Source organism: Dunckerocampus dactyliophorus, chromosome 14, assembly GCF_027744805.1.
Source record: "Dunckerocampus dactyliophorus isolate RoL2022-P2 chromosome 14, RoL_Ddac_1.1, whole genome shotgun sequence".
NCBI classification, from domain to species: Eukaryota; Metazoa; Chordata; class Actinopteri; order Syngnathiformes; family Syngnathidae; genus Dunckerocampus; species Dunckerocampus dactyliophorus.
The window spans coordinates 1,439,747-1,465,586 of NC_072832.1; the positions used below are offsets into that span (position 1 = coordinate 1,439,747).

At 41.6% G+C, this 25,840-nt stretch overlaps 1 protein-coding gene across 2 annotated transcripts; it reads right to left on the bottom strand.

The window, feature by feature from the left end:
• Nucleotides 1–182: 182 nt before the first annotated feature.
• On the bottom strand, nucleotides 183–25,665 carry zranb1b (zinc finger, RAN-binding domain containing 1b). Of its 2 annotated transcripts, none has more exons than XM_054797967.1 (10): nucleotides 24,552–25,304; nucleotides 22,704–23,763; nucleotides 17,078–17,265; nucleotides 14,416–14,569; nucleotides 13,732–13,803; nucleotides 7,729–7,927; nucleotides 5,880–6,000; nucleotides 5,611–5,740; nucleotides 3,061–3,290; nucleotides 183–1,686 (listed from the first exon to the last, which is right to left on the bottom strand). In XM_054797967.1, the coding sequence occupies exons 2-10, from the start codon at nucleotides 23,668–23,670 to the stop codon at nucleotides 1,468–1,470; spliced, it is 2,280 nt and encodes a 759-aa protein (XP_054653942.1). In that variant the 5' UTR covers nucleotides 23,671–23,763; nucleotides 24,552–25,304; the 3' UTR covers nucleotides 183–1,467. The 2 variants fall into 2 exon arrangements, with proteins under 2 accessions (XP_054653942.1, XP_054653941.1); XM_054797966.1 differs by lacking the exon at nucleotides 24,552–25,304 and adding an exon at nucleotides 25,363–25,665 and having other exon boundaries at nucleotides 184–1,686.
• Between the last annotated feature and the right edge of the window lie 175 nt (nucleotides 25,666–25,840).

The following is a 25,840-nucleotide window of genomic DNA, read 5'->3' on the forward strand; positions in this document are numbered from 1 at the left end:
TGTGTAATTTTTAAAATGTACGAGGCTGAATTGTTTAGTGTGCTGCCATTACTACAACTAATAATAAATATGAATATGTATTACATTTGTTTATGTGCAACGCTATAAATTTGACTGAATTATTGAACAATTTTCAATTTATACATAAATTGTCCTGAATGTTTTTAGATTCTTTTAAATACCATCAAATATATTTAAGTAAAATACACTACTTTTAAAATTATATAACAATTGACATAAAAAGTTACTTAAAAAATCAACTGGCAGCTTTTGTTGTAGTACACCTAACGTCCACTGGAGGGCGCAATAACAAATCACCAAATCCGTGCAGGTTTAGGCCCTGTCGCTCAAAGGAAACAAGAAATGCGTAAACGGTGTAGACATTGAAAAATGTTTTATTGTCTTTTTTGCCACTTGTTCGTGTTACTGTGTACGTATAGTGTAGTAATGTGAGGCCTAAAGTCCCAAACAAAATACATCTATTGCATAAATACAAAGCAACCAACGGGTAATAACATGAAAAACTTTGAATGAAAAGGACGCTATGCTACGAGATGGCAACAAACCAAATTCACAGCAAAACAAAACAAAAACAAGTGTTTAAAATGTTCCATCTGCTTTGGTTTTTTTGTGTTGAATGAAGAGATGGTTTCCACACAAGACGGGTGACCGTAGTAGAACATGAAAATGTGCCTCGAACGTTTCCCCCTCCGAAAAAACAGAAAAGCACCAGGTTGTAGGCTTGAGGTACTAAAAAAGACGCCAAAAAAAATCACGAGTAAACTTTTCACCGACGGTTGCTTCTTTCCTCGCGGCGTTTCTGTGCAGCGTGTCTTCATGGAGATTCACTCAACTGTCAACAACAAAAAGCAGCAGAAAAATATACAGAAAGTAGCTCCGATACAAACAATAAATATGTCGAATAAATTTAAGAGAAAAAGGAAACACGCAACTTCTCAATCAGTCCGGAACGAGAAGAAAATCAAATTGCGAACTAGTGTGAGTCCACTTATGAATTAAAGGGGAGGTCTCCCTTTTTCCAAGAGCTTCATATTTGAGCTTATTCAAGCAATAGAATACAAATGTCATTCATGTGCAGTGCTTTAAAGTCATTTAGTAGAACAACACAACCGTTTCCAAACAATAATGGCTTTGTCCAAACGGAAAAAAGATCAATTTGGAAATGTGCTTTTTTTTTTAAGTCAGTGCGCTTACTGAACACATCGATGCTGGTATATTATTCCATGATATACTTTTTAAACATGCATTTGTACATCTACTGATAAAAGATTATCTGCTTTTTTACATGTGAAAACAAATCAAAAGGTTGAATTTTCAATTTGTAAACCTTTAATTACTGCACATTTTTTGCAGGTGTCACGTGAGTGTGTCCTCTCCGGAAGGCGGTCACTAGTTTGTCCGTGTCAGGAAAATAAAAGGGGAAAAAAGAAGTAGTGAGGAGGACCGTCACTCGTCGTCGTCGTCCTCCTCTTCCTCGCCGTCAGACAGCGAGGCGCAGGGTCTGATCTGGCGGTAGCCGTCCAGCCACTTCTCCACCATCTGCGTGACCAGCGGGTGGTTGCGGCGGCGGGAGCTTTTCTGGAGCGCCACCAGGACGCCGCCGTCCGTCACGCAGCAGTCCAGCCACTCCCTCAGCAGCTTCTCCTGTTGCTCCTCGTTGCCCATCTACACAAAAGACATGAAATGGCCATCAGAGGGCGCCACTGACACATCACACTAGAGACACACAGCGTCTCAATTCGTGCACTTCCATACTTGGCATTTTAAGTACTACATACTGTAAGTGAATGCACTTGCACCCTTACACACTTCCATACTTACACTTAGCATTTTGGGTACATACTGAAAGTGAATGCACTTACACACTGGTATACTTACTTTTGAGTACTATACTGAGTACACTTACACACTTAGTTTTTCTGTTCACCACTTCCATACTTACACTGAGCATTTTGAGTACATACATACTCTAAGTGGATGCACTTGCACACTTACGCTCTTCCATCCTGACACTTGGGTTTTGAGTACATACTGTAAGTAAATGCACTTACTCACACACTTTTATACTTAAGACTTTTGAGTACTATACTTTAAGTGAGTACACTTACACACCTCTATAATTACACTTAGTATTTTGAGTACATCTTGTAAGCGAATGCACTTTACACACTTAGGTTTTGAGTACATACTGTAAGTGAATAAACTTACACTCTTCCATACTGACACTTATCATCTTGAGTACATACCGGTACTGTACTCTTACATAGTTACATTTGAGTACACACTAGAGGTGAATGCACTTATAAGACACTTCTATACTTTTGAGTACTATACCTGAGTAGTGAGCGAGTACACACACACACACACGTTTTTCAGTACATACAGGAAGTGAATGCACTTACACACGTCTATATTTACACTTAGCATTTTGAGTGCATACTGTAAGTGGATGCACTTCCATACTGAGACTTAGCATTTTGAGTACATACCTTAAGTAAATGCACTTACTTTCACACTTTTATACTTACTTTTGAGTACTATACTGTAAGTGAGTACACTTACACACCTCTATACTTACACTTAGCATTTTGAGTACATCTTGTGAACAAACGCACTCACACACTTGCGTTTTGAGTACATACTGTAAGTGAATGCACTTACACACTTCTATACCGTACTTATATGCTGTAAATGTGTACACTTACACACTTCCATACGGCCTTATTTTGAGTACACACTGAGTGAATGCGCTCACTTACACACTTCTATACTTAAGACTTAGCATTTTGCGGACTGTACTGTGAGTACACTCAGATACTTTCACTACGTACTGTACAGGAAGTGAATGCACTTAGAGTGATGCACTTCTGCTCTTACTGTACTTTAAGTGAGCACACTCGCGTACTTCTAGACGGTAAAAGTATGCGGGTGCATAAGTCATACGGTACTGTATGTAGTCCAAATGCTAAGTGGACTGAAAAGACTAAGTGCAAGTACGGTGCAGTGTTAGTAAGTGTAAGTGCACAAATCAAATCCTACCTCCTGCGCCGACAGGAAGTGGACGTGAAGCAGCTTCCTCTCGCTGTCGACCAGCGGCAGGAAGGTGACGGTGACGTCGTCGTCCGTGTTGAGGTTGGCGCCCGCGCCGCGATTGTCGAAGCCGTCGTTCTCCATGGCCACCAGCGCCGAGAAGTGTCCGCGCGTGTAGCCCAGAGCGATGGGACTCTTCCAGCAGAAGCTCTGCTCCCACAGGAGGGGCAGGTACACGCCTGGAAACAAGTGCACGCAGCAAACATCTCATATGCTGTATTTCTATTAGTAGAGTTTTCATGAAATCTTCTTCTAATATATATATATTTTTTTATTTTGATTTGAACTGATTTAGGGTGTTTTTTAAATTCAAATTGTATCTTTATTTTTGTAAAATTACAATTGAATCTTTATTTGAAGCAACTGTTTAAAACATTTCTTTAAATGTAATACGGTTAACAATCATATTCATTAGAATAGTAACGCATAGGAAAACCTAACTCTAATGATGACTGTTTCTAATTTTATCTTGCTTTATTTACTTAATTTAGCTTGTTTTTATTTAATTTCAGCGTAATATAATTGTTCAAATCCTAATTTCATTTTATTTTGATTCACTGTTTTTATTTTACTTTTATTCTCACTGTTTTTACATTTTACTTTTATCTCATTTTTTATTTACATTTGCTCCTACAAATGTCTATCATTTTTCCAGGAAGAACACAACCTCGAAAACAAAAAGTCAGTTTGATGAACACACAATGTCCCTGGTGGAGGTAATGACGTACCATAAACTGGTTTTGGACGTTGTCATTGGTCCAATGAATGTACAGCTTATGGACACAAGTGTTGGGACACACTTCTTGCTGTAAATTCCGGTGCATAAGCTGCTACTTTTGTCTTAAACTTTGAGTTTAGTGTTTGTAAGATGACACCGTGACTCGGGTGTTATATTGAGTAATGACGTCTGGCAGTTCCCAATGGGTTGACAACCTTGTTGCGAGTTTTTTCGTAGCTCACGATTGGCTCCTGGCAAATAAAAAGCTGCCTGGTCCTCTTGGACTTGTGCACGCCACAATATGACATTTTATGACGTGGACACGTGCGGCTTATACACCGGAATTTACGGTAATTAACCAAATAATCACTCAGCGGGTTAGACTTATTCTTATTCTTGGTCATTCGACATTTGGAGTGATTTGTTCAATTTCCCCTCAGCATGGCTACAGCCTACGGACTACAGCAGCAACTGTGTCTCTCAGGTCCAACATCAGGCACACGTGACCTCACAAAATGACCAATAAAATGATAAAGTCACACACCAAAATCTTGTAGAAAGTCTCCCCAGAAGAGTGGAAGCCGCAGAGGGACTCTATATTTTTCTTCCGTGGCCACTTCCTGTTGGTGTAATGGGTATGTGCGCGTGTAGCGTACGCGCGCACCTGACTTAAAGAGAAGCGTAGGTATCGTCGTGCACTGCAGTAGAACACAGCCTTGACAGCAGAAGGTTTTCACTTCCTGTGTACTTGAAAGGTTTCTTGTGTGTTGTGTGTGTGCTGGCAGCATCACAATTGCTTTCACACACACACAAGTCCTTTCATCATCTTATTTATGCTTGCAGTGACTTAAATAGCTGAAAGGTTTTGCATGTTGTTGTGAGCTGCAATGTGCTGGCACGTCACAGTGGGCTATGTCCACTATGTCCGCTATGCGGCCGTCTTAAAGGACGCCTCAGGCTTTGGACGCCATGTTTTTTTGCACCACTTTGGATTTAAAGTTAAAATCCATAAAAAAAACAACTTGGGACACTCCAAAAAGCAATGGACGGCGCTACACACTGTATCAACAGCCGGGCCACAGTAACCAATCAGAAGCCTGAAAAAAGTAATTTGAGGAAAAAACATAAGATTTAAAATTGATTGATTTTATTTTGATTATTTGCCTTAAATATATATCTTGAACATGGCTAAGGCAACGTATATCAGGAGAACTGATTTTGTTTTTTTATTTACATGCAATGGACTTCATTTTTATCTGTGGCTATAAATAGAACTTATACAAATAGCTCACATTTGAATGTCAATTATGAAAATAATAACAATACATGTCAAAATGTAACTTCATATATTTGTATCGTAAACATTTTTAATTTTCTCATTTTTTTTAAAATATTTTTTTTCATTTAATTTGATAGTTTTTCATGTTTGTATTTTATTGTTTTTTTTCCCCACATTTACATTTTTATCAATTTTTTTTCATTTTAATTTCCTTTTAGATTTTCATTATTATTTTCATTATTGATGATAAAATATAGTTTTGCTTGTTTTTTTTGTATTTTAATAGATTTTTTTACTGTCTTAAAAAAAAACATAATTTCTAAGCAGAGAAAAAAATAGTCCCAGAAAAGAGAAAAAAAGTGTGATTTAATTTTGGTAAAAATTGAAGATCTTCACTTTTCAAAATAGACAGTTTAAAGCAAAACATACCAAGCTGCAAGGAAAAACATGTTTTAGAAGAGGCTCGTGTGCACGTTCAACACAGAAAGCAGAGTGTGCTCACCTTGAAAGCGGGTGTACCCCAGCGTTTCCCCACGGAAACTTTTGTAATACTTCACTCCGTAGACAATGATGGGCCTACGAAGTATGTGTGCAAGAACAAAGATGTGCGTCTGCTCCAAGCTGGATCCTGGCTGTGAAGGACAACGTGAAATGGGTTTAAAAAAAAACAAAAACGACCAACTGGCTAAAACAGGAAGCACTTGCAAAGGCTTCATGTGATTGGCTGCCACATTCATCATGACAGCCGCTTTTTAACGCACGTTAGCGTACCTGACTTGCCAGCGAGAGGATGAACGCCCAGTCTTCCTGCCACTGCTCCTCCCGGAGGGAAAAGTGCAGGCCGAAACTCTGGGAATACCACGATTCCCACTCCTTCCAGCGTGTGTAGAACCTGCACACACGGACAAAGCTTCTCAATGCAGTTCTTTTCTCACTCCACTACTCTTCATTTGGATCTGAAGCTCCAACACATGCCCGCCATTTCCAAATCAACGCTTTCCATTTAACCAATGTGCTAGTCAGCAGGGGGGGTCGCCTTGTGGAATCCCAGCGAGATCAACGTGACGTTTCAGCTGCTGCTGTTGTTGAGGGACGTGTCCTTGAGGGCGCTACCAAGGGTGCCTTCACAGCAGCTACAGTGCAGTCTGCTTGGTCCACTGCCAGTGACGGACACACAAGATACAACGTCCCCGTCCACCTTGAGCAGTTCACTTCTAGGTTGGAACTTTGGTGGCGTACCGCTAGCTTTGACTCATTCAATACCGAAGACGTACTTACATATTTTTATAACCCCGAACAACGTATTTATACGTCTTTTCCCTTTTTTCCCACGAGAGGAAAAAGAGGTGATGATGCAAGTGTTCACTAATGCAGTAACATTTCAGAGCACTTTTAAGCCATAAAAACGGCAACGAGATGGCAGAAGTGCATCTGATGAGAGCTCAGCATACACCTTTTGCATGTAAGAACACACTCGACAGCAAGGAGGAAGCGAGAGAGCACAGAGGAGTGCAGCGCGCTGAAGGGTACGTTACGCATTGCAGGGAAATTGTAAAGCACATAGTTCAGTTCCAAATGTGAAAATTGTAAATAGTTCATGGTGTTATATTGATGTAAAACAACCCCCCCTTTTTATGTTGGTATAGTTGTTTAGATATCTGAGCTGTCACAAAAGCACAAATTTGTGTCAAAGTGAAAGTTATGCTTGAAATGTATCTTTTCACAAAGCTGGTTCTCTCTCTTTTTTTTAGTCGGGCACTGATATTTTCCTGAAACTTACCTATGTTCTACTGCTGATTACTAAAGAATGCAAAAAGACAGAAACAAACAGTTTTTCTGATGAAAGACGAGAGTCTATATCTTTCTTTTGGTAGGTTCCATGTTTATATAACCATAGAACACAATATTCTGTGTGCCTTGAAAGATCAGTCAAAAGGGTCTACAATGGCCGCTATGAAGGGGTTGTCTTGTGAAAAATGTCTGGGACTGAATGAGTTAAATGAGCCAACAATGTTTATTTTGAGACTATTTCATTTTTTTTTTTGCTCAAAAAATGCAAATAAACTACCCTAAATTCTGTAATTAAACTCGGGTATTTAGTATACTGCACAACACAGCAGCAACAGAACCAATGTTGTGATGTTGGTACAGTGCCAACTGCTGCACCAGCGGATGAGTTCATCGTAAAGCAAGCGTAATGTAATGTAATGCACGAGTTTCACACCACACTCACACAGCTGAGTAGCGAAGCCAACATTTTAAAGCGCATGCAGGGGTAGACAAAACTGCTAGATGCTGAACATAAAACATCTGGAGGTTGACTACAGCCACAGCCATAAATGCCAGTTTCTGACAAGGCACTAATTAGAAATCATAATTATTGTTACTGTACAAAAGTATTAGGACACCTGGTCATTTTACACCTACAGGGAGTAAAAATATTTTCTACAAGATTTTTAAACATTTTGTTCAGGAGATGCACAATGGGGTTGAAGTTTTTTCACACCAAACTCATCCGTGCATGAATTTGTGCACTGCAGCCTGACGTTGGCCGTGTACATTTAAGGCGTGTCTCAATACTTGTGTCCAAAGCTCATACTTTGCTGATATCAACCCTCACCAGTGAGAGCAGTCGTGCAGGCTGTCGTGCAGCGTCTTGCGCAGCACCGAGTCCTTGTCGTAGATGCCCCACGTGGCCTGCAGCACAGAGTCCAGCAGGCAGTCCCCGGCCGTGCGGTTCCATAGGGCGTATAGACGGCTGTCCAGCCTGGTCCCCAGCTCCAAGGACCAGTTGATGATGGGAGACTCCTCTTCAAGTTCTAAAAACCAGAAAGGAGAGGAAAGGTCAGGCGGTTTGATGCTGCAGAGTGTGTGTGTGTGTGTGTGTGTGTGTGGCACCAAGACAGGTGATGGCATTTGAGAGGTGGAAGAGTGTTAATGACGACCAGCAGCTGACAAAATTCAAGTCATATATATACAGACCCTTTCCAAAAAATTAGAATGTCATGGAAAAGTTGTTTAATTTCCATAATTCCATTCAAAAAGTTAAATTTTCATAGATTATATATTCAGAACCCACAATTTAAACGATTTCAAGTGTTTATTTGTTTATTTTTACGTAATTTGGGCTTCCAGCTCATTAAACCCACGAAAACAGGAATTCAAAAAATTTGAATACTGTGAAGAAATCACCATTTACTTCTCAGTTTTTGCAGGAAAAAAAAGAAAGAAATTAGGATCACATCAAATCAATCAAAATATGGTACTTTCAAAACGATATGTCAATCTTCAATACTTGGTTGGGAATCCCTTTGCCTTAATCACTGCCTCGATGCCACGTGGCATTGAAGCAATCAGCCTGTGGCATTGCCTGGGAGTTATGGAAGCCCAGATTTCCTTGATGCTTGCTGTCAGCTCTTCTTTGTTGTTGGGTCTGGTGCCCCTCATTTTCCTCTTGAGAATACCCCATAGATTCTCAATGGGGTTTAGGTCCGGTGAGTTGGCTGGCCAGTCAAGCACTGTGATGGCATGGGCATCAAACCAGGTTTTGGTGCTTCTGGCGGTATGGGCAGGGGCCAGGTCCTGCTGGAAGATGAAATCTGCATCTCCATACAGATCCTCAGCAGAAGGAATCATGAAGTCCTCTAAAACATTCTGGTAGACTGTTGCGGTGACCTTGGATTTAAGAAAGCAGAGTTTACCAACACCTGCACCGGACATTGCACCTCAAATCATGACGGACTGTGGATATTTCACACTGGACCTCAGGCAGCTTGGGTTCTGTTCCTCACCCGTCTTCCTCTAAACCCTTGGACCTTGATTCCCAAATGAAAGGCACACTTTACTTTCATCGGAAAAGAGGACCTTGGACCACTGACCAACAGTCCAGTCCTTCTTCTCCTTGGCCCAGTGGAGACGCTTCCTACGTTGGCTCAGGTTCACAAGTGGCTTGACCCGACGAACCCGACAGTTGTAGCCCATCTCCCGGATGCGTCTGAATGTGGTGGTTTTTGAAGCTGTGACTCCAGCCTCATTCCACTCTTTCTGGATCTCTGCCAGATTGTTGAATCTTCCTTGTTTGATAATCCGCTGAAGCCCACGGTCATCTCTTTTGCTGGTGCATCTTCTCCTGCCACATTTTGCCCTTCCTCTAGACTTTCCATTGATATGCTTGGACACAGCACTCTGTGAACAACCAGCCTCCTTAGCTATGAACTTTTGTGGCTTACCCATCCTATGGAGGGTATCAATGATGGTCTTCTGGCCAGTTGTCATGTCTGCAGTCTTCCCCATATTGAACCCAACTGAGACAATTGAACCAAACTGAAGCAATTTAACGACACCTGGGGAAGCCTGTGCAGGTGATTTGACTTTAGTAGATGATTAGTGTGTGACACTCAGTTTAAAACATTCATGCCCTGCAAAATTTGGGATGATTTCTTCACAGTATTCAAATTTTTTGAATTCCTGTTTTTGTGGGTTTAATGAGCTGGAAGCCCAAATTATGTAAAAATAAACAAATAAACACTTGAAATCGTTTAAATTGTGGGCCCTGAATCTATAATCTATGAAAGTTTAACTTTTTGAATGGAATTATGGAAATGAAACAACTTTTCCATGACATTCTAATTTTTTGGAAAGGGTCTGTGTGTATATATATATATATATATATATACACACACACACACACACACACACACACACAGCATATAAACATTTTTCTTTAATTCAGGTCATGATCATGCCCGGCAAAGGTGCAAATCAAATATATGGCTTTGAAAATGGTGGTAGATTAAACGGGAAAACCAGAAAGCTGACTTTAAAAGGTTATATAGATTGATTTTGATCATAACAGAGAATCCCGGAGCCTCCAAGTGATGCTGTTGCCATGGCGATCCATATTCCCCTCACACACAAGCAAGCTCTGGCTGCAGTCGGCAGGACAGGAAGTGTATTTTCTTTTTTTAATAGAACTATTTTATAGAATGTGGCTTTTTTGGAAAAGTCAAAGTGAAGATTTTCTTAGAGAAATCACATTTTTTTCTCCTTTAATGACATATTTTCGTTACCCACTTTTGTTTATTGTTTATAAAAAAATTCAGATATCCCGACCAAATTTTGAAAGTAAATTTTATCTTTCAGCAGGTAATGATAATGGGTGTTCACTCTTTTTGAGGAAAGGTTCGATATCCAATATTATTCATACTCATTCTCAAGACACACGCAGATAATATTCTAAATCAGCGGTTGTCAACTGGCGGGTCAGGACCCAAATGTGGGTTGCGAATCCATTCTGGGTGAGTCGCAGACAGCAAGTCAAAAATTACATAAAAATATGGAATTCACAGCTGATGTCTGACTTATTTTGAAGTAAATTTGAGCGATATTTTTGTCATCTTCCTTATACTGTATGTTATATATTCATAGCACGGTTCTAAGTAAAATCTGATTTTGTGGTCTTTTTGATATTTAATTTGAACATCTGCATTATTTATATGCATGCAGTTATCATGTTTCCTCATTTCCTTGATAAAATGCCCTAATAAATTCTTCTAAAACTTTGGATGTAATTACAAGTAATTAAGGTTTCAAAACATGAGGCATTTTTTAAGAAACAAACACTTTTGTTTGGTTTGACTTAATAAAAGTAGAAAACATATAAATAAAATAAATAAACAGATGATAGATTTTTTTTAAATTCTTTTATATTTAGAAATAAAAACAGACTTACATAAGTGTAAATAAATTAATTAAAATAAGAATGACAAGTGTAAAAAAATAATAAATAAAAATGGCTTGAATAAAAGTGTAACAATAAAAACAAGTGAAAATGACTTAAATAAAAGTGTCAATAAATTGTAAAAAATAAATATAGAAAGGACTTAAATAAAAGTGTCATTAAGTTATAAATATATATATATTAAAATGGCTTAAATAAGTGTCATTAAATTGTAAAAATACATATAAAAATGACTTCAATAAAAGTCTAAAAAATAATACAAATAAATGAAAATTATAAATGATGCAAATAAAAGTGGGTCGCGACTTAATGACCTATTGACAATGTGGGTCCCAGGTTGAGATCATTTGTGAACCCCTGTTCTAAATGCATTATTGATTAGAATGCTCTACATGATGCTAAATGTTACCAGAATGTTTTAGAATGGTGATATGAATCATGTTTAGAAAAAAACAAAACAATGAAAAAAAGCACATATTTTTCATTAATATCTACTTTTTAAATACTTTAGCCGCTTTCTTGCGTCTTTTCCAGCTAGAAGACAACAGAGACATTTACTTTAACTCAAGATGTGTCCCTCTAAAACCAGACTTGGTAAGAAGTGACACCAGATCTTGGAGTATTCTGTAACAGGGTGGAACATGTGACCTTGTAGGAAGACAACAAGCACATTGTGTTCATCTGCTTGTGTCTGAACTTTATTTATTTAATCGCTGACCTTTTTGAGTGCATCATTGTAACAACAAGCTAACAACGCTGCTGTTTTGTGCAACATGGCTACACCTAAACATACTGCACAGAAGGTGGTGGTCAGGGGGTTTGTTCAGCAAAGCACAGAAAGTCTGCAAGCGGTTTACATGGTCACATGATCAGATTTAAATCTTAATCCATTAATCTAAAATGGGGTGGGCGGCAGCGGAGTTTTCAGTCCAAATTGTGTTTCTGGCAAAAGTGAAGTCTGATGTGTTCTTTTGAGCATCTAAAGAAGCCTAACTCTGCAGGACTCCTGTCAAATACGGTGTGACATAAAAGCAATGCCTTTTATGTGTTCATGTTTATGTGTGTCTGGTTGAAGGTAAAACCACTCCGAAGCCCAATTTGGCTGATTAGGGCTGAACATTGTAACGAAAAAGTGCCTGGTAACGAAAAAGTGCCTGGCAGGGGGACAATCAGGAAGACTGAGGAGTTTTGGCAGGAGAGGAAGTGTAAGTCATAAACCACTGCAAATACTTGGCATGCTTCGCACTGAAGGATGTGTGTGTGTGTGTGTGTGTGTGTGTGTGGGTGGGCGGACTACCATCATCTTGGAACTGGTTTCCCTCCCTCAGAGTAATAATCCAAATACAGTATCATGCAAACGTGAGTACAGTCGTCCCTTGGGCCTCCAATTTCGCGGCTTCATTCTATCATTATTTTTATTAATGAATAAATCATGCTGTTTCCAGGTTGAATACGGCCTTTTATTAGTCTTAAAAATATGCAAATTTAAGCAAATGTTATGTATTTTTTTGCCTAAATTAAGCATTTTCAAGCATAAAATAAATTTAAAAACAAACTAAAATACAATTTTAAGGCACTCAAGACACATTCAAAGACACTGCGATGATGTGTAGTACTGTACACTGGTCCCTAGATGTCAGTAATGTTACTTTAATGTTCTGTAAGACGCACAAGCGCAGGCTTTCCCTGCAGTTCGACACAACAGGCACAATAATCCCTAATAAAAATCCCTCAATAAAAACATGGGCTATTGTTGCAGCCGTTACCCACGCAAATCCTGAAAATCAACTCTGAAGCTCCGATATCACTTCCTGTCCGCCCCTCACTTAGCCCCCCTAGGGAAAACAATTACCGTAACACGTGACATGAGCTCTATTGATGTGTTAAATGGCTTATCTACTCTTATTGTTTGCTATATTGGGTAATTTAAGTGAGGTTTTCTACACTCTACAGTAACTACAGAAATAGTGGATTTATACATAACGAATTCTACTTCACTTATCACGGTTGAGGTCCGGAACCAATTAAACGCAATACACAAGGGATTACTGTACACCTCTCATATTTCAGCAAGCATTCTTATTACAGTAAATCTACTCAAGGGACAACAATACCATCGAGATAGAACTATAGAGTAGTCAGCGTACAGCTTGTATAGCAAAATGAGTCAACACATAGCCTTGATTGTCTAGATAGCTGGCAACACAAGTGAGTAGCAAGATAACTGTGTATGCCTACACTCAAGCGTGGTGGTGGTATAGGGCTGCATGAGTGCTGCTGGTGCTGGAGAGCTGTGGTTCATGTGGGCGGAAACATGAATTTCAACATGGCCTGTGACACTGTGAAGATGAGCATGATACCCAATATGATAAGGAGCCCAAACACACCTCCAAGATGACACGTGCCTTGCTAAGGAAGCTGAAGGTGAAGGCGATGGAGTGATAGGCCAAGTGTGTCTCCTCCACACCAGAACCCAACTGAACACCTTAGCGGAGGTAAGGAAGGTGGACGAGTGCAAGGTGTCTGACATCCACCAGCGTCACCAGTGATGTCATCATGGAGAAGTGGAAGAGGAGTCCAGTAACAATCTGTGCAATTTACGTGAATTCCTTGCCCAAGAGGATTAAAGCACTGTTAGATAACAATGGTGCTCACACCAACTATTCACTCTTTGGACATGTTCACTTGTGTTGCCAGCTATTTAGACAACAACAGCTGTGTGTTGACATATTTTCAGTGGATAGTAAATCGAGACTGCTGTACAAGCTGTACACAGACTACTCTATATTATATATACACATTTCATTTACACAGTATTGTCCCTTGAAAGGAAGAAATGTGTCACTCAATGCTACAATACAACAATTCATGTAAATGTTTTACCTTTTTGCACATCTCGGTCCAAAACCTCATCAAAGAGTTTTTCCTGAACTGCTGGTGGCAAGTCCTCAATGTCTGAAAGCCAAAAAAAAGATCTTATTGACAGATATTGTTTTAATGCTTTTAGAAGGGTTGTCCTATTTGACCACACTAAAGCACACCACTGAGCAAGCGCCAACTCGCAATGCTTACGCTCATGCTCATTTCAAGTCAAGCCATCATCATCAGCCACAATAACCACTGACTTTCTGTGAACGCTCCAGGCTCTTGTCAACACAGTAGCTAATTCTTCCTCTAAAAAGAAATGAATGCATGGGCTGTGTGTAACTGAACAGAGCGGCTCTCTGCCGTGGCCAGAAGCCAAGGTCGTTATTGTCCCGCAACACACTGCACGACCAAACCTTGGCTTCTGCGAGCAGGCTAAACCAGGCGCTGCAAGTTGAGACAATTTGAAAAGGAGACATGACAAAACCCCAAATATCGCGTTCTTTTTCTTGATACGGTGTTCTTGCACATTCTACAAGAACAATGCTCCAGACAGTCAGCTGGAAACGCAACACTGTTGTATTAGGAGGCTTCTTCACAGGCCACAAGGGATGGAAAGAGACACAAAATACACACGCTGTTGTCTTGACCACTCATTCAAAGAGCATGTGGTCGTTTTAGCTAAGTTTTTACCGCACTGACCTGCAGGCAGTGTGAAGGTCACCAGGTCGGTGAGGAAGTAGCAGGTGAAGTCCCCTTTGCGCTGATGGAGGGAGGCGGCCACTTCGCGGCGGATTTGCTCCGTCAACTCGGGACACACCATGGCCGGGATGCACTTGGCGGCCTGTTGGGACACCTGCATGAGGTATAGAGGAGGAATGAAATCAGCTTTTGTTAAAAAAAAAAAAAGCCAGTGTTGAATCATTTTCATCAACCCTTTTTTCTCCTGACGAAAAACGAGGCGATAACTAAAACAAACTAACAATTGCGTCAATTAATAAAAACAAGACAAAAATATTGAAATGATAGCTGTCAGTCAATTACAAGTAATTAATCGCATTTTGTCCATAGTTAACTCATAATCACATTTAATCATAGATGAAAGAAAGGGTTTTATCTTGAATAAGTAGGGATGTGAATCTTTGTGGCAAACCATTCAATATGCAAATACAACTAAAACTACATCAAGTTACAGGAAACTTCACGTTCCATTTTCCGTTTGACGGCCCTAATTGAAATCAAATCACATCTAACTTGGTCTAATAGACAATAGGGATAAGTTAGGAATACATCCAATCAGCTATTTTAGCTGCATGTAGGGAGAGGGTGCAGCAGCTGAGTTACGAAGGAGATCCAATCAGAGCTTACTAAGGTCGGCTGGTGGGGTTTCCGCCGTAAAACCGCACCGTATGCTGCAATATTGTACCAAATGATACACTGCAATATGCCTACGCCTGGGAGAAAGAGAAGAGGGGCCATATGGACACATTTCAATACCGATCATCCATGAGTGAAATTGGCCGATACTGACACCGATCACATCGATGAAGTGTAAATGCTGAAATGTACGATTGGCTATATCAGGGGCTACCAACATTGTTTCTTGTGAGAGCTATTTTTACAAAATGAAAATGCCTAAGAGCTTCTCATTTTTGCAACATTTATTTTCACGGCTTATTTCAAACCAAACAAAAAGAACATGCTTGTTTTACCAGAACAGGAGCAAAATGCTGGTATCCACCACTCATGTTCTATTTCACAATGCATTCCTTTCTAGTCTTCTCACATTATTAACTGAAAACCTGAATGAAAAGCAGGCTTGCAGGTGCCTCATGTGGTCATGGGGGGCTCCCTGGTGCCCACTGGCACAATGCACATTGGTAACCCCTGGGCTATAAGATATAAAAGGGGAACCATAAAATTTAGACAAAAACAGATTTGTCTTACTTTGTCAAAATCACTGGTGAAACTTAAAGGATCAGGCGCCTTATTTAAGGAGAATTTGGATGCGAGATCAGCTTGGTGGCAGTCCAGCAGGACCCACAGGCAGTCCATCGCTCACATGGCGGGCCTCCATAACACATCCTGCAAGTGCCCGCCCCCCTGATGCCACACCAAAGTAAAGCTTTTCAATGCGCTACCCCGACGAGACATTTTTCGTGGCATGTTTCACATGCGCGTACACTCTCACAACAGGTAAGTTCCACACGGCAGCCATGCTTGTTTTGGCATTGTGAAGGGAAGGTGCATTACACATTGTTAGCTGGCTCATACTAGCTTCTTTTCTCTCGTTAGGACGCACAGAAAAGGAAAGATATAAGTGTTCATGTTTCACAAAAGGATTCTGAATGACGGGCAACAGTTTTCCTTTAATGTTCCATTGCTGTAAACAATATATGGCATCTTTTACGTTTTTACAGTTACAGTTTACAGTTTACAGTCCATTGCTGTGAGAGATATATGGCATCTTTACCCTTTTACAGTTTTCCTTTAATGTTCCATTGCTGTGAGAGATATATGGCATCTTTACCTTTTTACAGTTTTCCTTTAATGTTCCATTGCTGTGAGAGATATATGGAATCTTTTACGGTGGAAAAGTGCAGAATTACGGTGTAGATGTAAAAAGTGGATAAAGATCACAATAGCGCATTTGGAGACACGCAACTGTCGGAGACAAGCGTGGACAAGCACAGCTTATGAGCATTAAAGCTACAGACACACAAATCGGTGTGTTCCCAGTTGGGTGTATGAAAAGCACTTTTAAACTGTCTAAATTCTACCATCATGGCTAGATTTTGGACAACATGCTTCCAATACACTATTTTTGGATACTTTAATACAGCATAAGAATTATATTATCCTTGTAAAGGCTTTTGTATTGGGTATCATTAGATAACAATATCTAAGTAATAAAGTAGCCGGTGAAGTGCAGCAACCCTGCTTGGCTTCTAATTAAAAGTTTGAATTATGATGATCAGAATGAATAAAAGGCTGTGAAATAATTCCCCAGCATTGGTGGGAGTCTAAATGCTTACCAGTGCTGCTTAATGGTTTCCTACTAATATGATTTGATCAGACCTCCTGCTTGGAAAAGAACAAAGCATGCTAGAAATGTTCAGGGGGGACTTTCAAGTGTTTTCGGAGGCATGCTCCAACACCTCACTCACTGCTTACTCACTGACCCACTCTGGAAGGAAAATTGGGCCATGGGAGGCGAGGTGTGCATCTACAGATAATCTCGGATAACGGTGCCGTCAGGAAGCAAGCTTCCGTGCGCCTCAGGCACGAACCCAACACACACACAAACAAACACGCACAAGCATAGCGTGGGCCTTCTTCTGAAGCATTGGTGACGTTCACTCACCTCGGTGAGCAGCACTGCCAACATGTCCTGTCTCTGGAAGCGGATGGCGAGGTGAACCAGCGTGAAGCCCACGTCGAACGCAGACGGGCGATTCAACAGGTGCACCTCATCGGACGTCAGCTGCCTGGCGATGTCGCCTCCTGATGTTTTGTAGGTCTCCACAGCTGCCAGGTCGCCCTCCACCACACCTTGGTAGACAGACGAGAGGAAACAATTGTTGTTTGGGCTAGCTTAGACGGTGCTGACACATTAGTGAACACGTTTCTCCTGCAAACATCCATGTCTGAGGACCATGTTCAACCACCAAGAAAAGTATAAAACAGATTTGAAATAATGCGATGGCTGTGGCAGCTACAGCAGCTGGAGGTCTTCCCTGCCTTCAAAGTCCAGGGGAATAACGCCCAGCGTTAAGTTGCCTCTATAATTTATAGAGCATCCATGCTAGCAGTGAGAGTTAGTTGGATGAATGCACTTCAGTAAACAAATGCAGCTGTTTGCTTTACATTGCTGTGCTTTTTAGCAAGTGCAAACATAAACTGCATGATTAGTTGAATATGGGGGGGGACTGGCTCAGATATACCGTATACTTACTGGCCACTTAATTAGGTACACAAACCTACAGTCACGTGAAATCAGGACACAGCATGGGGTTTGTGTTTTTGTAAGCTAATTACTCCTGAACTGCTGCACACAAAAGGGGCAAAGCTTGTCAAAACATGCACCCCGACGGTTCTGCATTTCTGCTGGGGGGGTTTTGCCCCAACTATTTCATTTCAGCTTCCCTCTTGTAAATTTCCTTCTCGTAATTATAACTTTTAAAAAAATAATGTATTTTTCTTTATTTCAACATTGATACAAAAATGATATTTATTCTCATTTTACAAGTTTATTCTCATAAAATTGCAACTTTTTTCCTCTTTAGAAAACTATTTTTTTCCCTTAATATTTTGAATTTACTCTTCTTCTCCAAAGATTTTGACTTTGTTCCCATGTTATAAATTTTCCCCCAACCTAAGTTTTCAAAAATTACAACTTTATTCATTGCTTTTGACTTGAAATAATTTATTTCTTCTTTCAACTTCATGCTACTAAAATGACATTTCTCGACATCCTCATACTATTTTATTCTTGTGAAATTATGGCTTTTTTTCTTTGCTAGATTACAACTGTTTTTAACTTTCCCATTTTTGCTGGTGGTGTTTTTTTTTTTTTTTTAGTTTTCTTGTTAAATTACATTTTTAGACTGTGCTGCGGGCCAATAAAATCACAGCCACGGGCCGCAAATGGCCCCCGGGCCGCACTTTGGACACCCCTGCTTTAGGGGAACAACAAGCACACGTGTGTAAAATGTGAGCAAGATTGGTTGAAAAAAATGATGTCTTTGCAGAGGTACGGGCGGGACTTAATGACCATGAATGCATTGACTGGCGAGGCATAATAACCATTTGTCTAATGACTGAGGATATCTGTATTACATGTCTTCCAAAGCATTTTCAACACAACCTATAGGGGGGGCCACAACTGTCTTTACAGTCATGTAAAAAAGGTTACCAACATTAATTAAAAGATAACTTGTTTCCAGCATATACAATAGCACCCATGTACCTCTTTGCATGTTTGACAAGAGATGTTTTTTCTCATGTCAAAAGGACCACACACACAACACGACACAACGCCTGCACACAAGGATTTGTGTGTGTGTGTGTGTGTGTGTGTGTGTGTGTGGAGAGACGTGAAGTGGGTGGAAGGCCTCGCCGTGCCATGTGGAGCTGGCTAGCGCTGCGAGCGATGGAGAGAGAGACAGAATCGACACAAAAGCATGGCAGTGTGATAGGAGAGGATCACAACCACTTCACATAAAAAACACCGCACCGGCGTGGGCGCGCCTGTGGCCCCCTGCCAGTCTTCAGACAACACCGACAGCAGGTGCTTTTCAAACTCAACATTTGTGACTGACTTTGCTTGATACGTATTTTATTCTTGTCGTCTCAGATTTCTTATTTTTCATACTCGGTCGTAGTTTGACACCATGTCTGTATGTGGAAGTCTGCATGTACTGTGTGTGCTACACTACATCCTAAATGGACATTAGCACGGTTCCTACGGACTTGATATTTCAGAATTCCATACTTTCTCCAGACTCAGCAAATAGATGTGTATTATTAGAGCTGCAAAGTTTCATCAATGGTTCATCAATTAGCAAAATAATCAACAACATCAATTCATTTTTTTTTTCAATTAATTTGATGTAAAAATTTAAATATCCTGATTTCCGCCTCTCAAATGTGAATACTTTTTGATTTCCTTGGTCGGGGTAGTAAGATGCCTTTGCTCTTCACACAGGACTGTAGGCTCTCATTTGTGACCGACATTGATGAATTAGCTTTTGTTTTTTTTATGTACCGTAAAGCACCGTGTATAAACCGCACTTTTTTTCCACCTCTAAGAAGCAAAAAATGGGGGTGCGGTTTATACACGATGACAGGTCTGTGACCAGACTCGGACTGAAAAATAATATCAGACAACGCTTCTACAACGCTTCAGCGGAAGATCACTCGTACTACAAGCAAGGTCACACCGCCTGAACTTTGCTGTAGCGTTCCTGCAGCGGTGAAAAAAATTAATCACCGCTCGTTCACCACCGCTTAACAGAAGTTGGACCCTGTTAAGGCAACGCCATATCCGCTCAGCCACCGCTGATGGTCCCTCCTACCGCTCCGAAAGTTTTGAGCGGCACAAAATATTACGAGCGGCCAATTTTCCGCCACGGCAAAGTTCATCACCGCTCCAACAACGCCCAGTCAAAATTTGGCGCCGCTAGACGCAAGTTCAAGGACGCTTGGGTCCGCTAGGCCAGAATTTGGCTATAAATACAGGGAGAAATTGACCAGAAGCGCATTTGGGAAGCCGTCTGTGGGTCAGACAGTTGCTTTGACTTTAGTGTTCTCTGCTGTTGGAGTTTATTCAAATTCACACTGAAGCAATGCAGCATTATGTAATTCCATTGCAGATGAATTGATGGACGGCAGATTTCTCCTTTCTTCTGCTTTTTGAAATTGCTCGGTACCTTTACGCATGTTGATTTCAAATAAAAGTGTTTGCAAGCAATTATGAAATAAAAAAAAAATTTTCCCCGCTGTGAGCCTGAAAATGGGGGTGCGGTTTATACACGGGTGCGGTTTATACACGGAGCTTTACAGTATTCATGGTTAGCTTACCACAGCTCAAGAAGCTGCCTGCGGGTAAAGCTTAGGGCCATGCATAAACATATTTTTTTAATTTCATGTTTAAGTTTCACTTCAAACTCCAAGACATAAAATAAACCAAATTAAAATAACATACAGACACCAAGTCTATGAATAAATATCATATTTTTCATTTGTCATGACCAAAAGGACCACAAGGAGGCTGAAGAACCGCATGTGGCACCGGAGCCGCGGGTTGTCTACGCCTTGCCTAGGGCCAAGGGCCCAACAAATTACTCAATTAATCAAAACAACAAGCTTCAGGAGATTATAGCTAGCCAATGTAGCTCATAAAAAGGCTTGGAGGAGGATATGTTGTTGAGGATATCATGTTTTCCAGGATGTGTCGCCCACTGTGTTCTCTCACACAAACATCTTAGCTGCCCTAGCAAGCGACTTAGAAAAACTGATCCTTCCAAAACAGAAAAGTGGTAACAGTCTGGGAAACATTAATATTTTCCCATAATTTCCATTCTTTTCCACACCTAGAAATTGATCAAATCAAAATCCATGCTTGCACAGGAACCCCGCATTACAGTAAATGCACTATACAGCAGCAGAACTTTGAAATGACTTGCGCTTGAAAAAACCTAATCATTTAGCACACCATGGGACTCTTTTTAAAAAAAATAGATTGGACACAATACACCTTTCTTCCTTCACTCAAAAAAGTCCAAATTATGGAAATACAGTGTTGCCTCGTTTATCGCGGGGGATAGGTTCCCAAAATAGCATGCAATAAGTGAAATCCACGAAGTAGCAAACTTTATTTTTTTTTACAATTATATAACAATAACCCCTCAGCATACACATAGTTTTTATACTAAGTTCAAGCCTTCATTTGAATTTTAATGCTCAACCTACAGGGTTGGGCACAAGAAATTATTAAGTGACTCAGGCATATTACACTGCTCTGACCGTGCCTCTTTGTCCTGGCGCCGCGCTGAAGCGTTTTGTGTCCTTCAAACATATTGTTGCGGTATCCTCGTCCTTCAACCGAGGATTCATTTATCCGTAATGGCTCCCTACAGCCGCGTAACGTCTACGTTCTTTCAGCATGCCCACATGTCCAACTTTTTGTGCAATGGTTAGCATCTTCCTCTGCCTTTTGGGTGAAGAAGGTTTTGTCGACATTGTGGGTTTTGTCGGGGAAAAATGTGCAAACATACAGAGTTCAGAGTCTCTGCTAGCTGTTTGTTAGCGGTCAGACAACAGTTCAGCATGAAGGAGATTGATTGACAGTGGTCTACAGCCAGTCAGGACACAGAAGACAATGGGCGGGTTCTCACTTAGCCAATAAGGATACAGAACACAATGCGCCTTCATATCCTGTAAAAAAAAAAAAAAGTGTATATATATATATATATATATATATATATATATATATATATATATATATATATATATAAAATTGCACAAAAAAAAAACAAACAGCGAAGCAGCGAGTCTGCGAAAGGTGAACCGCGACGGAGCGAGGGAACACTGTAAAGGAATCATAATAGGTAACTTAAGCGACGGCTTGTCTGCTGTCACATATGAGTGATGGCGTGTAGATGTCAGGTGGTCAATAATGCAGGCTGAAAGTCATCGCCGTTGCTCAAGACGTATATATTTTTGACAACAGCTCTACTTGTCACTCTATTTTTAAGGCGGCAGCTCCTGCTAATAGCCGAGTTATCCGGCACGACAAGGGGGCAACGATGCATGTGTCACGGTAACCTCCCTAGCAACAGAGGGCAAACTAACGTGACAGATTGTCTACAACACAATTGGGCTATGACCTCCTTTCGACTTTAAATCCCCTTGGCCTGAAAGCATCCATCGCTTCTACGGGAGACAATGTAGATCCAGGCTGACGCCAAATACTGGATGGAGGTTGACAACAAATGTGAACAACCACAGTGATCGTGGAGGGGGGGGGACAATCGCTATATTTTCTTAGGATGATCATCCTCCCACTCCATGCTCACCAATCTAGTGTGGGTGGCCGGACACTTCGCTGCTTGTACTATCAAGCTTTACACTCGCCCATAGCAGAGAACTGGAAGGTATACAGTACAGTTGTGTGTCTGCATCCCAACGACAAATTATTATCTGCACATAAACCACAAAGCAGACTGTAAGAACTCCTGTATCTACAATAAATGTTGACGATTGTGCCTGAAGACTTTTTGCCCAAATAAGGGAGCATACAGACTGTATGCCAGTGATCGTAAAGAGAAAGATGATGACGACCATAGAACTCAAAATGAAATTTACTGCCACATCGCGGTAGCATAGCATAGACACAAAAGGATCTCTAGCCTGGCTACTCAGGAAAGCATAGGCAGAATAAAGACCATAAATAAAGAATGGAATGTACAGTGCAAAGTGCAACTCACCAACACAAGCGTTGACGAACAGCCAATCCATTCTCCTCATCCTGTTCTTAATCTGCTTGAGTTTTTTGTAATCCACCTCCAACTCCTCTTTAATGCCAATTCCGGCCCCCGACGCCACCTCAATCCTTTGAAAGTCCATGGTCACCTCCGACTCGCGTTTGGAGGATGTAGGAGACCGCCTTTGGCTGCCGCTGCAACCCCCGACTGAACCTACCACCGCCCCGACTCCTTGCCCCCCCACCGGGTATCCGACGCCCCGTCTGTTGTCCCGGTCCGCGTCGATAAACTTTGAAGATGGCTGCTGGCGCTCGGGCTCGGATGCCAGTTCAATTGGTTCAGCTATCAGGCTATTGTTTGGCCACGGGTGATCACACACCACACACTTGAGTGCCTTTGACCAGTTCTCGTAAGTGCAGGCAGTGCAGGTCCAGTGCTGTGCGTGTGTGTTGAGCCTATTACGGTCATTATATTCCTCACAGGGGTCTGTGGTGGTGGATGAGGGTGCAGGACGTAATCCAGAGCCTGAGGTTTGGGGTGCCTCTGTTGGGCTGCGTGGCTGCTGATGTCCTTGATGGCTAGTGTGTTGCTGTTGCTGTTGTTGAGCCTGTTGCCTCTGACACAGGCACTGAGTGCAGCGGATGGCACGAGGCCAGTTCAGGTAGGTGCACATGTGACAAGACCACTTGCTACTGATATCAGGAGCGTCTGCAACGCGAACACGTGGTCTAGCACTGGAATCCGGGCATATAAGCAAAGAGGAGCTCCCCTGGGACGGGCTGTTGCTTAGCCCCGGCGGGTCCCACTGCTGCAAGCTGGCATCCAGAGCTGGAGTGCTCTTGAAGGGCTCCTCGGTGATGATGGCACCCCCGTTGGGCCTCTGAGCACGGCACATTGTGCACTTGATGGCTGACGGCCAGTTCTCGTATGTGCAGTATTCACAGGCCCACTTGACAACCAGCTCGGTCATCGTCACACCGACGCCGAGGAGGCTCGTTGCCGTTCAGAGGGGTTCTCAGCTCGGCAGATCCACTGTCCAGGAGAGCGCACAGCAGACAGTGCACTACAACAAAAGACAGAACGCTTTTTATATAAGTGCTTTAAAAATACCCCCTTTGAACTTAACTACCAAACGTTGGTGTAGCAGCCAACTGCTACATTTAGCATTATTGGTAGCTGTAATATTAATCGGCCAGCTGATAATTTATATTACATCCTTACATCTTTAATATTAGCACGAGTGATACTGTCATCCAACACCCCCAACACATAAGGCTTGGTTGACGCTTCAGCATAGTCACCTTCGTGCAATTCTCCACCCAAATGCTAGGGCGCGGCGTTTTCTCGTGAGTCAACTCAGTGAGAAACAGTGACACGTGACTATTTAGCTTGTTCGTTTCCTTAGTTGCTAGAGAACAATGGCAACTAAACGTAGAAGGCTCTGAACAAGTCATATACACATGGAAAATTATGGACGGTACTAAAAGCAGACCAATCACAGCCTTACAGTCTGAGAATTTGGAAGGGGAGGAGCGCGCTGGAAAAGCATAAACTAACCTTTGGTGTGATATATTGTAACATTCAACACTGTAACTGTTCTTCTGTAATGATCAAATGCGAGCCGTGCTTAACAGGATCTTTAGGATATGGCGCTGGCTAATAAGCCACAAGCTGCTGGCTGCAATTGTCCCCCAGTACCGTTATTTGGATACTCCTGTTCTATAGGTTAAAGTGTCAATTATTTACTTGTACTTACCTATTAATAAACTTTGCATCTGTTCTATTTACATGACAAATTAAAAACCTGGAGCGGGGCTAACGCCAAGCTGCAAAAATAAAAGACAGACTTACTGTAACACAAACTCCACCGTTGCTCCTAATGTGGAAGCAGTTGAACAAATCGAACACGAAAGAGTCCCAGTCTGGACTAGTATTAAAACCTGACCCTGGTAATAAACACATACAGTAAAGTCAGTTATAGACAACAGGCCAAAGTGGCCCACACGACCTAGGCTGGTAACAAGAGACAAGGGTGCATGAAAGCAGACACCCAGCAGGAAGGCGCATGACTGCCTAAGACACTTATACTGATGCACTGAAATTCAAATTCACCACAAAGCCTATTAAAGCCGTATAAAAAGGGAATAATCCAAACCGCATGCAGCACTACAGTCTTTTTTTTTAAAACACACTAACACACTAGCTTGGCCTACTACAGAATGTTTACACACCAGGCCTCCAACTTGAAAACACACACAAGGCGAGAAATTCATCACATTAGCGCGACACGACAACCCACCACGGGCGCCTTGTTTTTGGGGGGTGGGGTCAACATCCCAATACCACAACAACCTCGCCCACTTTACTTTTTTGAAAGGTGCGACGTTCTTGTTTTACAGGTTTACAAGTGACGTGTTAATCACTTTCGTGCCGCGATCAGGTACACAACGAGCTTCGCGTCAGTGAACGCATCAACAAGCTAGCAAACTTTGCCGACAAACGCAAACATCGCGAGGTTTGTCATTTACGTTACAGATACAAACGAGATTTGAGAGATTGCCAGACGAGTAATTACAGACAAGATTGCCACTCACTGGATTATGTTTTGCGATTCGCTTGTTAAACGTTAACAGTTTGAGTACACGCAACACAAAACCCTTACCTTGACACAGCCACGTTCGCCGTGGAGCTCCCACTCGCCACCCGAGCCCACTCGGGCTTCCCTCACTTAGCCGACACTAGCCGCATATTGACTTCGCTGGATGGCGGTGGTCCATACAAGCCACAGGACGAGAGCCTCCACCCCCACAAGCCCCCCTGTAATAATCTTGACTCTTTTAAATCATTTTTATCCCTTTCCCGATCTCCCAGCGCCGAGATAAAGGGTTTTAATGGCGGCAGAGCGAGGCAGGGCTAAAAACACTCTACGGGAAGAGAAGTATGGAGCTCTGGGCCGTGTTACAGTTAGAGGCTGGCCCAAGATTTACTACCTGAATCTGCTGCGCCTTGTGATTGGCTGACGTCTGTGCATCCTCTCCGTTCACCCAATCAGAGGCGACGTACCTCATTGTCCACGTTAAAGGGATATGTCAGCGCAAACAGTACACTTCAATGTCGACAGTAATCGTAACAATAATTGC

Excerpts from the sequence above, each read along its gene's own strand:
- zranb1b (XM_054797967.1), bottom strand. The coding sequence starts at position 23,670 with ATGACCGAGCTGGTTGTCAAGTGGGCCTGTGAATACTGCACATACGAG. Across the intron at positions 14,570-17,077 it reads TGGCAGTGCTGCTCACCGAG|GTGTCCCAACAGGCCGCCAA; the intron begins GTGAGTGAACGT and ends TACCTCATGCAG. Across the intron at positions 7,928-13,731 it reads GGACCGAGATGTGCAAAAAG|AACTTGAAGAGGAGTCTCCC; the intron begins GTAAAACATTTA and ends TCTGGTTTTTAG.